The sequence below is a fragment of the Phyllobates terribilis genome, unplaced genomic scaffold, assembly GCF_046119375.1.
Source record: "Phyllobates terribilis strain yellow unplaced genomic scaffold, ASM4611937v1 Scaffold_1__5_contigs__length_1240528914, whole genome shotgun sequence".
Classification (NCBI taxonomy): Eukaryota; Metazoa; Chordata; class Amphibia; order Anura; family Dendrobatidae; genus Phyllobates; species Phyllobates terribilis.
This window is the reverse complement of record NW_027362761.1, coordinates 276757478-276774339: the sequence shown is the minus strand read 5'-3', so window position 1 is coordinate 276774339 and position 16862 is coordinate 276757478. Positions and strand designations below refer to the sequence as shown.

The 16862-nt window shown below is 45.1% G+C and overlaps 1 protein-coding gene across 1 annotated transcript in view; it reads right to left on the bottom strand.

Annotated features, from left to right (window-relative positions):
- The window catches only part of GRK3 (G protein-coupled receptor kinase 3), a 315828-nt gene extending 306962 nt beyond the window's left edge, over positions 1-8866 (bottom strand). Inside the window, exon 1 of the mRNA XM_073672931.1 lies at positions 7799-8866. Within this exon, the coding sequence (XP_073529032.1) occupies positions 7799-7911 (113 nt within the window). The 5' untranslated portion in view covers positions 7912-8866. The remainder of the gene's footprint in view (positions 1-7798) is intronic.
- Between the last annotated feature and the right edge of the window lie 7996 nt (positions 8867-16862).

The following is a 16862-nucleotide window of genomic DNA, read 5'->3' as shown; positions in this document are numbered from 1 at the left end:
CAGGAATGGTTTGATGAACATGACAAAAAGTTCAAGGTGTTGCTAGAAAAACTAGTCTGATCCATGGAGGCTTCAACTTGCAACTTAGAGTATCACCAATCAGGGACTGCCCTTTTTATTTACTAAAGAGTGAGCAACCCCAGATGGTGATTTTCCTAAATATCATCTAATTAACAAAAATGTTCAGAAGGGTCCCTAATGTCTCCCAAAATTGTCCAACTTTTGTAAGAATATTGGATCACAGTATACAGAGCAGGTAACCCTCAGCCACTGTTCTCGCAGTGAAAGAACGAGATCTCGCTTTTTGCACTATCCCAGCACTGCCGCTTAGTTTACTAGACAGTAAATCTTAACCGCTCTAATGAGGTTATCGATCGGTAACAGTTAAGTAATGTATGTGGCCAGAGCTCCTGCGGAGGGCTGTGGGATCCCACTCTGCATGCCAGGATCCCACTATCCAAAAGTACTTTCTAGCAAAAGTAGGGCCCTTTCAGGAGATAATAGGGACCCTTCTAAGCACTTTGGTCAATTCATGATTTTTCTAAATATAATTTATCTGGTGAAAGGTCCTATTTAAAGAAGCTCTGTCAATTCCTCAAAATGACAACGCAACTCAAAATGAGTTAAACACCTTGCAAAAATCCATAAGCTTCCCTGAATCGGACGAGCTTTTCTATTTTGCGCTGTGTCAGTCTATTGCAGAAATATTCACATTTGTTGCAGTATGTGAAATCTCTGCCTGCAGACCAACTGGGGGTTTCTTCACAGTCTTCTCTGGAGGCGTGTGCTTTCATACATCCCTCCGAAACACTGCCAATCACAGCTCTTGAGCTAATCTAGCAGTCGCAGATGCTGCGGAGCTACGATTGGCTGCATCTGGGAAGAAGCACTGAAAAAACTTGAAGAAACTCCCGGTTGGTCTTCAAGCAGAGATTTCACATACTGTGCTTCAAAAGCAGCAAATGTGAATATCTGTACAATGAATTGATGGAACGCAAACCGGAAAAAAAGAAAATTAGGGGAGATCAGGGATTTCTACAAAGTATTGAACTCAACTGTTTTGAGCAAGTGACAGGTTTTCTTTAAAGCCTCTGCTGTTAATGTCTTGGTTTCAATTATACAGGACACCTTTAAAGGCTTTATGGTGTCTCTACCACGATGGGTCAATGCGGTTATGGCGGCATAAGGGGAACCTATACAACATTAAACGAGTAGTTCTAATTTTTTGGCTGATTGTTTGTGACTGAAATTAAAGTTTCTTCATGTGAAACAGGAAATAAAGATTATCTCACATTGGATAGAGGAAGGCCGTTTGTATGTCCACTGTGAAGAAAAAAAAAAAACTGATTTAGAAACATATGATCTAATATAAACAGGGCACCCAAAGGCCCCCAGACAGTGGCGTGCCACTAACTGAGGCAGACCACGCAGCCATTAAGGGGCCCCGATGCCAGTGTCGGCTCTGGGCACCCCCCGACTGGCATCCCACATTCAACTGTATCGGCATCCAGGATGCCTATATAACTGAAAGCTATGATGGAGGAGGGAAGCCATATGCACCCTTCCACCATCATTCTCCCTCGGCGTCTAACGTCTCAGCCAGCGGACGCGATGATGTTACTTCAAAGAGCCACACTGTGCCGGGCAGTGAAGCTGCTTAGGAGATGTGCTGCGGAGATCGGAGCAGCAGGGGAGAGATGAGTATGTATATATTTTTTAATACATACATTGTGGTGCCCATAAAACTGTATGGAGTGCTATGGGGTGTGCATTATACTATATGGAGGACTATGGGGAGTGAATTATATTGTATGGAGGACTATGGGGGGGTGCATCATACTATCTGGAGGACAATGGGGTCTGCATCATACTGTGTGGAGGACTATGGGGAGTGCATTATACTATATGGAGGATTATGGGGGGGTGCATTACGCTAAATGGAGGATTATGGAGGTCGCATTATACTATATGAAGGACTATGGGGAGTGAGTTATACTGTATGGAGGAATATGGGGATGCATCATACTATATGGAGGACTATAGGGGTGCATTATACTATATGAAAGGCAACGTGGGGCCCTGTATAATAATTTGAGGGCTATGTGGAGGCCACTACACTATATGGAGTACTATGTGGGGGCTATTATACTGTGAGCGAGCAATTAAACAGTGTGAAGGCTTGTGTGGCATCTATTATACTGTGTGGAGGTCTGTGTGGAGACCAATTATACTGTTTGAAGGGCTGTGTGGGGTCCATTATACTACACCTCTGTATGTACAGTATGTGCTCCATGTATGCATGCATCTGTATGTATGTACGTGCCTGTACATATAAATACGTGTATACACAGAGCACATATGTGAGTGTGGGTGTCCGCGCGCCCTGTGTATACACGTGTGTGTATTTAGCATCCACATTTATAAATACCAGTGGCAGAGATGGGAGTCCATAGGTGTAAGCATCAGCAATACAGGATATCTGCAGTTTTCCATGGGCGATGTGCTGCTGAGGACAATGATTTTTTGTTCTCAGCAGCACATTGCCCAGTGAAAACTGCAGATATGCTGCTGATGACATGATACTGTATGGGAACAGATTGATCTATTAGTGATTGTTCTGTCCCCAGCATTCTTCCTCAGCCGGTATAAAGAGGCCTGGAAAAAAAAGCATCGAACGACTTTAATATTGTTGAATGAACTCGTTTAACGGTCTGAACTCAGCCCATGTAAATGCAACGTAAAGGTTTCTGTGTGATGGTGCAATATGTTAGCATTTGTGGCCCCACTTTAAACTTTTACCCAGGGTCCCACTTTGTCTAAAACCAGTTCTGAATATAAGGTATATGATGGACAATGCAGAGGGTTTTATTCCACCTACCCACTATATGCATGCTACTATAGGAGTTGCATCTCGCCGATATGAGTACACTTGCTTGCATAAGCCTGAGACATCATATTTGATTTAGCCATCTACTGTTTATAACAATTATGCAATATTACAGAAAACAAAAGCTGCCCATGTACAGTAGTGCTGGCTGGTTGTGATCAGCAATGCATCTAACCAGCAGAGGTAAGTAGTATACATCGAGTCCACTCTGATGACTTAAGACACCATGTTCTGCCTCCTGCATACGGGACCTCAGCAGAGAACTATGGCTCTATAATGACTTTAGATAGGAAATGGCTTTTTTTTTTTTTTTTTTTTTTTTTTTTTTTAAATAATATCACTGATTCTGAACAAAATAAAGCATGATAAAAATTATTTATCTTCAGGATCTCATTAGAAAACGAAAGCAAACAAAGCCAGGACCAATATGGTCTTTGCCCTGGTATTCATACACAGTATATCCCTATGGGAGCCCCGTGCTGTAGCTCTCTGGATGTAAGCACATTACATGCAGGGTAACAGCAGAGTTCCTGTCACACGGAGACAGTTCCTGTAAGAATGGAGACAACTTTTATCTGATGTGAAGTGACAGGAAAGCAATTGCGTCCATTACATACATACTAGGTCACATTAACAATAGGACACATGACGTAGATTGGCTGTTTTCATAAGACTTCTTAAAAATTCAATATTTCTACAAAGAAATCCCATTGGCATATTAGGAACCTCAATGTACACATTCACAACAGACTGGATTATTAGGCCATGTTCAGACAAGGTTTAAATCGCTTGGGATTTTCGGTGTAACCTGTAAAACAATTGCAAAGCCCAGAACAATACGTGTGGATGGGATTTTCGCTATGTGTGAATGCACGGACAATTTCTACATATACAAAACCCTGACAATGTTCAGTACTAGCGCTCCAGAAACCCTGACAATGTTCAGTACTAGCGCTCCAGAAACCCTGACCATGTTCAGTACTAGCGCTCCAGAAACCCTGACCATGTTCAGTACTAGCGCTCCAGAAACCCTGACCATGCTCAGTACTAGCGCTCCAGAAACCCTGACCATGTTCAGTACTAGCGCTCCAGAAACCCTGACAATGTTCAGTACTAGCGCTCCAGAAACCCTGACCATGTTCAGTACTAGCGCTCCAGAAACCCTGACAATGTTCAGTACTAGCGCTCCAGAGACCCTGACAATGTTCAGTACTAGCGCTCCAGAAACCCTGACAATGTTCAGTACTAGCGCTCCAGAGACCCTGACAATGTTCAGTACTAGCGCTCCAGAGACCCTGACAATGTTCAGTACTAGCGCTCCAGAGACCCTGACAATGTTCAGTACTAGCGCTCCAGAGACCCTGACAATGTTCAGTACTAGCGCTCCAGAGACCCTGACAATGTTCAGTACTAGCGCTCCAGAAACCCTGACAATGTTCAGTACTAGCGCTCCAGAGACCCTGACAATGTTCAGTACTAGCGCTCCAGAAACCCTGACAATGTTCAGTACTAGCGCTCCAGAGACCCTGACAATGTTCAGTACTAGCGCTCCAGAAACCCTGACAATGTTCAGTACTAGTGCTCCAGAAACCCTGAAGTGACAGAAGGCAGATAGGGAGGAGCCTGCATGTGCCCTTTGATACACCCTGTGTAGATCCACCTGTATCTTCTTCATCGGGGTGACAGCTTGACTTTTTTTTTTTTCCCCCCTTGACAGCTCATCAAAAAAATCACGGACAGGCAATATTTTTTTGCGGACACATTTGAAAACCATAATAAATTTGTTTTGATCAGTGATACATGTCTACAGACCATAATTCTGATATGAAGACATCAGCTGCATTCACTGTAAAAATAATCTGTATCAATTTCTTTAGCTTAAAGAAAAAAAAAATAAAAATTTTTACAGACAGGGCAAAACTTTTACAGACAGGACTGTCCGGGAATTTTGGATGGTTGGCAACCCTGATCTTCATAGGGCCTCATGCACATAGCAGGATTTGTTACTGTGTATATTGGAGATATTGTTCCTTAGCATCCATGCTTTCAAGGAAGAATAGTTCAGCAAGTCAGATTTTTGTAATTATTTTACATGGAATCTAAGGCAAGGAAAAAAAATGGGCCATATGAATGTGAATTAGGGCTTCATACAACTAAAAGATTGTACGGAGCCATTATACTGGATCAGTCAACAGCAGGGGCATAACGATCGCGGTCGCAGAGGTCACAACCGGGCCCATGCGGGTAAGGGGCCTGCTGACACCAGCGCAAACTTCAAATGGATGTGCGTCCTCGGATCCATATTTAGCTGAAGTGTATTGCCGTGCAGCGCTGTGATACACGCTACCGGCATGCACATGACAGGGGGCGCATGGCAGTGACGTCGTGCACTCCAGTCAGCTGCCAGCTTCAGAAGAGGATGCCGCACGAGGGGGGAGCGGAGGGTAGGCGAGTAGATTTTTTTTTTTTTTTTCTATGCATTAAAGAATAGTGGCAGAATTGGGTACATATGTACCAGGATGGGGAACATACATACCAGGATAGGGCCTAGGATAAAGCATACTGTATATACACCAGTAGGGGGCCAGGATGAGAGACATATATACCAGCAAAGGGCACAAGATGTGGGACATTACTACACAATGGGGGAGGAGGTGCAACTTGTATTTCCTTATAGGATTTACAATGCTACAAGGGTCCACACAACTGACCAATGTGCGACGAAGACAGGCCAAGGTCCAAATCCTGCAACGGGGCCCATCGGGTATGCCTTTAGTCAATAAATCAGGTGAAATTGATTTCTATATACTAAGGCAGGCTATACCTGGGACTCTGTTCACAACTGTGTCACGGATACACACACACACACACACACACACACACACAATAGCTAGGTACAGTAGTTAGCAGCTATGGCAGATTTCCTAGTCCCATTGGCAGCTGTAATTCTGGTGTTGTCACAGCAGCCGGCTGTTGCCAATAGACGTTCTCCCTCGTACAGAGGCCTTAGCAGGTTCTGCAGAATTCTTCCTTTTGTGGTGACATTTGCAGATCTAGGCCCTTCTTCCAACAAGCACAGCTTCCCCATATCTCCATCACATGTTACTCAGAAGAGAAATTAGGGGTCATTGATTTCTTCAATAACCAGGCAGAGGTCAGAGAGCTGGCACAGTACAAGCCATTTTTTCCACAATTCAAGGGCTGGCCAATATTTTGATTAGACAATGAAGGGATCAATGGAGCCTTTCTCCAGCCACCTATTCACAAGCAACACATGCTGTGCAACCACCTGCAGATGAGAGGGCTGCATCTGCCATGGACTGGAAATACAGGGCTGCATTTATGGGGGCCATACCCTATTATTGCTCTGACCAACGCTTACAAGATGATCAAAAAAATAAAGATTAAAAAAAAAAAAAAAAAAAGAGGTCATTGCAATATGATGCATTTAAGTACAGAGTTTTCCCATCACAGCAGTGGCAATGAATGAACACTTTTTTTTTAGGAAGTTTCATTCCAATTGTAGCAAAATATTTATCTTTTATTGTGATCTCCAATTTGAAGAAAATGTAAAAGTGATAAAGCAGGAAGCAGTGATGAAACCGAACTCTCTGCCACCCATCAGATCCAGCTCCATTACTGGCCGATGATCCAGAAGGGGAATGGCTGGGACCCTCCACCACCTCACTTTATTATGGCATTACCTTTACTCTTAAATTAGAACATTAGAAATACACATTCCCATTTCCACAATACAATAATATTGAGGCAAGAAACAAAATACAAACAAAACACTGTATGGTTATGTTCCTATATGTATCCACAGCGGCAAATCACCAAAAATAGATGAAATCCACAACATATAATCGACAAGTAAGGCTCAAGAATTTTTGCCGCTGTTATTTAAATTATGTTACTTGCGTTTGTTCATTGCATTTTTATCTCGTTTTTTGACTCTTTTTGGTGTGTCATGCTTTAAATAAAGCGGCTTTGTTTTTGATACTTCCTGGATTTTTGCTTGGACAAAACCTTACTGATATACTTAGGTGCAGATTACATGCGTTTTTGATGCGTTTTGTTTTGTTTTTTTATCTGTGGATTTTCTGCATCTAAAGGTAAGTCTATGGGAAAAATCCGCACAGAAAACTCAGCTTAGAAATTGACATATTGCGGATGTGAAATTCACACCACAGATCAGTTTACATTGAGTAAAATAAAAGCGCAGCAGGCATGAGATTTCTATAAATCCCATCCATTTTGCTGGAACTGTAAGACGCTGCGTTTTTGACGCAGCAAAAATACGCAGAGTGATAAATGCACCAAGAGTTCAAGGTGGGAACGTACAGATTAAATCCGCAGCCCCAATTAATTTACACGGCGCATTTTCTCTGCAGTGCGAGGATGAGATTTCACTAAATCTGGTCCACAATCCTGGTACTGTAATGCCAGCTTCATACATGTGACAGTCCTAGTAAGTACGGACCGCGATAAATAGACTGGTTGAGGGTCTCCTGAGCCAAACTCAACAGCCTCATAGGCATATATGATGTGGTTCTGTTTGGATAAAGAGACACTAAGCCAGTCCATACATCTCGGACCTTACGCAGACAGTGAACGTCTTATGTGCAGATTTAACTAGACTCGAGTTTCAATTCGAGGTTATAGGAATTTCCAATCAGACAGGCCGCAGCAGAAAACTAGGTGAAATTTGCTTGCTGACTCCTGAAATTTCTCCAATGCTGCTTACACCTATGGTCACCGTGACAGGGTTATTTAAAAAAAAAAGTACCTAAATGTATATAGAAGTCTTACCGTATCTGATGCCTCCACCAGATTTCGAGCTGATTCAGAAACACTGGAGTGACAGAATTACTGCCCCCCAATGCCACCCTCACCTGTCCCCCAATTTACCTTGGTTCAGGTAGTACGATCTTCTTACTGGCCCTGGCGGCTGGGGTCGACTTGCTCTTCTCCATAGCCATTAGATAGCTCACATCCGCCAATACAGCCTCTAGGTCCGCCATGCTTGCAGATAGTCGAAGTTACAGATCCGCTAAAACTTAACCACACACAGTTTCTAGTGGTTGGGAAGTCACGTAGCAGCACAAGTGTCAAAATATCCAGAAAACACAAATAAATTAATAAGAAAAAATAAAAATTCCTCTTTTTCAATTTCTAAAATCTAAACACTGCGACTTCCAGGGGAGATCAGGCCCAGTAAGGAGAGGAAAGTAAAAGCAATACCGGGGTCACCTTAGTTCCTTGCTAGGATCCACAACGCAAAAGGTCCATACAGAAAGGGACGATGACTAGAATGGATCTTCACGTGAAAGGGAATCCAGTTTGTGATCACCTGCAGCCAATATGTGGATCACCCCCGCAATGCCAGTCTGTATGGAGTCTGCTGCTGCAATCTAGGCTCTGCATGCAGTGGGCATAGCACTGTATGGCTGGTGAGCAGATCAGGCGGCTGTTCCTAGACGATGCCTAGCAATTCCTCTGGCCAACATGGTGCAGATGTGTAGCACAGCAATGGCACAATGTCTTATATTCCCAGGGCTCGGCTTCCATACAGCTCTGACATCCACTGACTGCTGAGTGTAGGAGCCACCATGACACAGGGAAGCAGGGGATGTGTCTGCAGCAATGGCAGTCACCACAATGTGCTGCTTCCTCTTCCAGTAGCCTCCATTGCTGAACGTGGGCACAGAGCAGCAGATAGGGGGGATTGTGACAGAACAAAGCCGCCTCAATTCATTCCAATAGAAAATCCGCCACCATATAGGAAAATCCCAGGGAAAGAGCTGCGCTCCCCTCCGGGTAACAGCTGCTCTCCCACCCCACACACCGTCCAGTGGGCACTGTGCACAGGCTGCCAGCCTCCTCTTCTTGTGTGCAGGGCAGTATTACCATGAGCAGAGAAGCTGTGATGTCTGTTACTTCCTCTCCTGTGTGTGATAGCAGAGAGGACTGCAAGGAAACCCTGGTGCCGGATCCTCTCCTGGTGCCGGATCCGGACTCTCTCTAGGCTCAGCTTACTGAAGTTGGTTTCTTATTCGCAGAATTTGTTTAGTTGCACATTTAATAATGAGCAAAAATTACAATAGCCATTAAAAACAATTCACCGAGGTGCCCTGAGCTAAACGCACTTGAAAGCAGCTGCCAAAAATATATACAATTGGCACAAAAATGGGCATTAAGGTGGGTATTAGTTATTGAGGTAAATGACTTTGGGCCGTTTTTCTCACAGAAGGGGATGTCCCTCACCAGAATGCGTTTACTCCAGGCTAGTCCAAATGGGTGCTGGGCATTAAAATGGGCATCAAAGTGGGTATCCAAGGGTGTTAATTAAATAGTTACATTGATTTGGGTCAGATTTCTCACACCGCAAACACACAGAGGGGGGAGTCCTGCTTCAGAATTAGCTCACGCCAGGCTGGCCCAAATGGGCATTAAAGGCATCAAAATGGTCAGACACTTTTTACTGATTCTAATAAGTAACTGGTATTTTTAAAGGGTTAAATCACCTTGGGCCACTGATCTCACTCTGCCAACACACAAAAGGCGATGGTCCATATCAAATTCAGTTCTCTCCTGTCTAGTACTAAGGGGCTCTGGGCATAACATCTGGCATCAAACTTGGCGTATGACCACTTTTCACTGATTTAATTAGGCAATTGGTGTTTATAAAGGGACGCTTTGCTTTGGGCCAATGATCTCACATTACCAACACACAGTCATTGATGCCCCAGACCAGAATCAATTCACTTCATGTTGGGCTAAACGGGTCCCGGGCAGTAAAGCTGTCTTCAATATGGCAAACACTTTTTACTAATTCAAATAAGTTACCAGCGTTTTTAAGGGGTTAAATGACGTTGTGTTGCTGATCTCAGACTAACAATAAACCAGGCTGTGTAGCCTCATATCAAATTAAGTACACTCTAGGCCGTCCAGACCTATTCTGGGCATTAAAGGTGGCATAAAAGTGGGCAATCAAAGACTTTATACTGATTTAAGTAATTGATTGGTGTATTTGAGAGGTTAAATGATTTTGGGCTACTGATCTCGCACTGCGCACACACAGGTGGATAAGCCTCACATCAAATTCAAAGTGGGCAAGCCACCACTTTTTACTAATTTGAATAAGTAATTGGTGTTTTTTAAAGGGTTGGGCCATTGATCTTACATTGCCAAGACACAGAAGGGGATGCCAGGCATCAAAATCATTTCACTCAGGGCAGGCCCAAACATGTTCTGGGCATTATAGCTGGCTTTAAAGTGGGCAGACAGCCAGTATTCACTGGTTCAGATAAATAACTGGTGTTTTAAAAGGGATAATTGCCTTTGGGCCACAAGTATCACACTGCCAAAACATAGAAGAGGATGTTCCCATTAAGATTCAGTTCACAACAGGAAAACAGGCGCAAAGGTTCTCTGACCATAAAACCTGACATCGAAATGGGCAAATGGCCACTTTTCACTGATTTAAATAACTAATTGATTTTTTAAAAGGATTAAATGACTTTGGGTCACAAATATCACACTACCAAGACACAGATAGGGATATCCCATTTCAAATTTAGTTCACACTAGACTGGGCCAGATGAGTTCTGGACATAAAAGCTGGCATCAAAGTGGGCAGACTGCCACTTTTAACCGATTTGAATAAGTGATGTATTCGTAGGGTTAAATGAGTTTGGGCCATAAATACCACACTGAAGTCATACTAAGGATGGATGGCATAAAAGTGGATGGGATTTATTGAGATCTCATGCCCACTGTGCTTTACTGTATTTCAATGTAAACTGACCTGCGGTGCATGTTTAAAATCCACAACATGTCAATTTCTCCTGCGGTTACGCTGTAACGGATTTCACCTATAAATTTGCATTAGATTCGGAAAATCCACAGGTAAAATATGCAAAAGCCTTTTCAGTGCGTTTCCGCTGTGCAAACGCATCAAAAACACATGTGATCCGAAAGGAAGATGAAATAAAGCCTACTTTAACCCTTTCCCGACATTTGATGTAAGTTTACTTCATTGTCGAGAAGGGGTTCCTGCAAAGTGACGCAATTTACATCATGGCGAATATGAGGGCGCACGATCGCCTCTAGGAGGTCAGCAAAACTTATAGCTGCCATGGCAACCCGAGGTCGTCATGACGACATCTGGGTCACCAGACTACGGCAAACTTATTAGGCCATGCTCAGAGCATGGTCTAAGAGGCTTCTGTCAATGCAGCACTGACAGGTATAATGCATAGCAGTGCTGGTGCATTGCAATGCATTATACCAGCAATCAGAGTGAAAAAAAGTTAGAGTCCCTTAGAGGGATTAAGTTAAAAAGTTAAAAAAAATAGTTAAATTTTTTTTAAAAATGTTTAAAAAAATCAATAAATAAATAAACTAATAAATAGGTATATTTATGTTAAAAAAAAAAAAGAAGAAAAAATACACATATTTAGCATTGCCGCATCTGGCACAACCTGGTCTATAAAACTGTCACACTATTAACCCCTTCAGTGAACACTATAAAATAAATAAAAAAGAAACGTTGCAAAAAATAATGCTTTTTCATCACACTACCGATCAAAAAGTGGAATAAAACGCGATCAGAAGTCGAATGTAAATAAAAATGGTATCGCTGAAAACATCATCTTATCCTGCAAAAACAAGCTGCCAAACAGCTGCGTCAACGGAGAAATATAAAAGGTACAGCCAGGGGCGTACATAGAAATCATGGTGCCCCATAGCATAAGTTCTAATTGCCCCCCCCCCCTAAAAAAAAATGTAAATAATTGTCGGGGTCACAGAAGAGCAGATTTCACAACTTTCCATCCTTTACATAGTAATTTTCCTCCTGCTGAAGTCCTAGATTCCTCTTTCATTGCCCCATAAAGTGTGATGCCAACAAAAGTGTCCCCCAAACGCAGTATGATACCCCCATGGTGAATTCCTCTACATTATCCTCCACATGCACAGTATGATGACCCTACTGTACCCCTCCTCAATTCCAAGGGCAAAGTATGGTGGACCCAACACAGTATGATCCCCCAACTGTGACCCCCACAATGGGCCTATATAAAGTATAATGGCCCCCACACAAACCACACTACACAGAGTATAATGCACTCCCCATGGTCCTGCACACAGTATAATGCACTCCCCATGGTCCTCCACACAGTATAATGCAATCCCCATGGTCCTCCACACAGTATAATGCACTCGCCATGGTTCTCCACATAGTATAAGGCATTCGCCATGGTCCTCCACTCGTCATGGTCCTCCACACAGTATTAGACACTCGCCATGATCCTCCACACAGTATTAGACAGTCGCCATGGTCCTCCACACAGTATTAGACACTCGACATGGTCCTCCACACAGTGTAATGCACTCCCCATGGTCCTCCACACAGTATTAGAGACTCGCCAAGGTCCTCCACACAGTGTAATGCACTCCCCATGGTCCTCAGCACAGTATAATGCACTGCCCATGATCCTCCACACAGTATAATGCACTCCCCATGGTCCTCCATACAGTATAATGCACTCCCCATGGTCCTCCACACAGTATAGTGCACTCCCCATGGTCCTCCACACAGTATAATGCACTGCCCATGGTCCTCCACACAGTATAATGCACTCCCCATGGTCCTCCATACAGTATAATGCACTCCCCATGGTCCTCCACACAGTATAGTGCACTCCCCATGGTCCTCCACACAGTATAATGCACTGCCCATGGTCCTCCACACAGTATAATGCACTCCCCTTGGTCCTCCATACAGTATAATGCACTCCCCATGGTCCTCCACACAGTATAGTGCACTCCCCATGGTCCTCCACACAGTATAATGCACTCCCCATGGTCCTCCACACAGTATAATGCACTCCCCATGGTCCTCCATATAGTATAATGCACTCCCCATGGTCCTCAATACAGTATAATGCGCTCCCCATGGTCCTCAACACAGTATAATGCACTCCCCATGGTCTTGTACGCAGTATAATGTACTCCCCATAGGGTAAAATGCAGCCTCCACCATAGGATAAAAATGTGGCCCCCCACCATAGGGTAAAATGCAGCTCCACCCATAGGGTAAAATGCAGCCCCAGTCCTCCAGTATTATCAGTACTCACGGATTTAAATAAATAAATAAATAAATAGGAGGTATGATGGGAAAGGGAGTGTCACATGACGCTTCCTCCTCCTTCATTGCTTTCAACCAGAGCAGGTTCTAAGTTTTCAAGGGCCCCGGGCGAAAGAGCCTCAATGGCCCCTTTAACACATACCACGATTTATGATGCACAGATACAGCAGAGAAATATATACAGTATATAGTACAATACCAGTATATAGTACAATACCAAAGATTTCACTTCTCAGCATCTGCCAGCTACACTGTCTGACACAGCGTGGCGCATCATCATGCCGCTGCGTCAGACGCAGAGGAGGAATGATGGAAAAGGAGTGTCACATAACGCTCCATCATTGCTTTTAACCAGGGCCGACTCCAGGTTTTCGTGGGCCCCGGGCGAAATAGTCTCAGTGGGCCACTTTAATACCACCATTCATGATGCACAGATACGGCAGAGAAATATAGGTATACAACACAGGGCCCAGCCTGTCCCCTCATCCTTCACATATGCAAACATCCACGCACATACACAGTATGCAGACATGCACGTACACACAGTACGCAGACATGCACGCACACACACAGTATGCAGACATGCACACACAGTACGCAGACATACACACACAGTATGCAGTACACAGACATGCATGCACACAGTACGCAGGCATACGCACACACAGTACGCAGTACATAGACATGCGCACACACAGTACGCAGACATGCACACACGCACACACACAGTACGCAGATATACGCACATACACAGTACGCAGACATACGCACACACAGTAATCAGTACGTAGACATGCACACACGCACACAAACAGTACGCAGACATACGCACACACATGATGCGCCCTCTGGGCCGTGGGGTACCCGGTGCCGGGCCGGTAGATGCTGGGGGAATGTCACAGTGGCGGTGGCCTGGTCCGTGACCCAGGGCGGTCAATAAAAGGGGTTATGTATAGGGGATTTATAGAGTTTTTATAGAGTTCGTGACGCCACCTGTGGAATGCGGCTAAAGGGAGCCGCCGCTGCGGAGCAGTCCTCTGAAGCTGATGTTACTGCAGCAGGGATGGTGTGGCTCTCCACAGGAAGAGCTAGCTCCAGGGCAGTGTAGATGAAGTTGCAGGTTGTGCTGGCCGTTGTAGTGCAGGGGTTGATGGCGCAGCAAGAAACACAGAGACAAGGAAGTGCAATCCCAGGGTCTTTACTGGTGCTGATTAGACAAGCCGGGACTAGGGTACTGGCTAGAAGTGGAAGTCCGGGCAGCCTGGAAGCAAGTAAAGAATCCTCCTTGCCAGGTGAAGTTGGAGGCCTTCCCTTTCCACTAACCTCTTTGGCCCTGCTACTTGTAGCGGTGCGGTGGCCCTCGTCCCCAAGTGCGGCGTTTCTGTGCTCACCCGTATGGCAGGCAGCTCGGGCCTTGCTGGCACGTCACTCCCACGTGGCGGTGCTGGACCCTGCAGTGCTGCTGAGCCTCCGGGCGTCTGATGGGGCAAGGAGACCGGCCGTCTCCTGCCCTCCGGTTTCTACTGCTGGGCCTTTCGGTGCCCCACAATCTCGGACTCCGGTGTCCGGTTCTTCTGTGCGGTACTTCTGGGGTGAGCTGCTGCGCAGCTCCAGTCCCCAGCTCCTCTCTCCTCGACGTCCTCGCTTCAACTCCTCACACTAAGATTAACTAACCCCACCCCCAGATACCAGTTGCCAAGGGGAGGAGCTCCCCTTGCTGGTCTGGAGCCAGGACAGTGTTGCATGTTTAGTATACCTGACTAGAGGATCCCTGCTTGCTTCCAGGCATGGCATTACCTCTTTTGAGGGAGGCAATGCCACTGTGGCAACCGGACCCCTGGGGTGCTACATTCCCCCCTAGTTAACTTCAGTACTCCAGGACTGAGGATACTTTTCAAAATTAACAAATAACAATAACAGTTCACATTACAAGATTATGAATTTAACATTTCTTGAACGTTACTGGTTATCAAATCATTATAAACACTGTTAATAACATTCTTCAACAGGTTACAGTACATTCTGTAACCGGGTGTCCATTTTCTTTAGTAAGGTACAATTTTGAGCAACATGAGGGACCCGTCCGAAAACCCTCAACGTAGGCCCTGGGCGTGGCTGAAGGGCATAGATGATCCAGGTGTTGGACCACGTCTTCGGCCACGCCAAACGGGTTTTTGTTCTGAGGTCATTTGTTGTAACCATAAAAGCAATAGGGGGCACTCTAATAAGTGCAACTATTTACAATGGAAAGTACTTTGGTTACTCACTGTCCATAACCTACAAGTCTTTATACCCTACCGGGTAACTAAATGCACACGTGACCAACTTTTGCAATTCACTTTGAAAACACAACTTTTCTGCTTTACCCTTACAGGTAACCATATACAGCATACATTTTGGTTCTCTTATACTTTAATTCTTTACATTTTAGTTTCTCCAACGGGCAGGGAGCTGACCTTTTGTACTCCTGGTCGATCTACGTAGTACACTGGTAGTCACTGCTCTACCCTGGTCCCTTGTGTCTACCCCTGGTGTGGTGGGTCCAGTGTGAACTACTCTACGGGTAGTCTGAGGTAACACTGGTAGGCTGGGTAATTTCCTACAAATTCTTTGGCTCCCCATGGGTATGACAGGTTCACTGCTAGCAGAGGGTAGATTCTCCTGGTCTGCTGATGATGAAACTTCTGTCTCTGGGGCCAACTGGTCTTCCAGCTGTTCTGGGACTTCTGCAGCTTCCGGTGAGGCTGCTTGGAGAAAGGTAAGGACCGGTACTACAATTGCATTGTTCACCTGCGTCTAAGACCGGGGAAATTCTCCGAGTACTGTTTGGACCACTTCCTCCACTCCTTCTGTGGGCTGAGAGTTGTCTTGATCTTCTTCTGTGTGTTTCAACTGTTCAGGCACATCTTCAAGTGATCTCTTGAGACTGCCGCTGAAGTTTCCCCTCCATCTTTGCTGATGAGGCACACTTTGGTAGGACGATGTATGGCTCAACCTCCCACTGGTCATCTAATTTATGGAGTCGTCTCTTTCTCTTAAGTACGTGCTCTCCAGGTGACAAGGGAACGGCAGGTGCGTGCTGATTGTAAGTCTTCTCTTGCTTCTGTCTTGCTTGGGACAAACTTCTTTCAACACACTCTTACACCTTGCGATATTGTTGCTGCCGCTCGGTATCCCGATCCGCATCTGGTGAAGTCGTCTCTGGTGTTAGGGCTCCCATGTCCAAGTCAATGGGTAGCTTACCAAGTCTTGCTCTCATCAGGTAAGGGGGTGTACAGTTGGTGGAGTTCACCGGGATGAGGTTATACAGGTCCACCAAATCTGGTAACTTCTCTGGCCATAGGCTTCGTTCTTCCAGGGGCAACGTCTTCAACAGGTCTATTACCACCTCGCTCATCTTCTCACACAACCCGTTGGTCTGGGGATGATACGGCGTTGTCCTTATTTTCTTGCAGCCGTACAAGTTACAGAATTTCTGGAACACCTCTGCTTCAAAGGCTGGACCTTGGTCGGTAAGCACCCGTTCAGGGTAACCGTGCGGGCGACAAAAGTGCTGTTGGAACGCTTTGGCTGCCGTCTGAGCCGTCTGGTCTTTCACTGACACTACTATCAAGAACCGGGAGTAATGGTCTACTATGGTTAGAGCGTAGACATAGCCTGACCTGCTTGAGGCTAGCTTCAGGTGGTCCAAGGCTACCAGTTCTAGTGGCTGTTTGGTGATGATGGGCTGCAGGGGAACCCTCTGGCTGTCACGGTCTTTTCGTCTCAGGTTGCATGGACCACATTCCCGACACCATCTCTCAATTGCTTTCCTCATGCCAG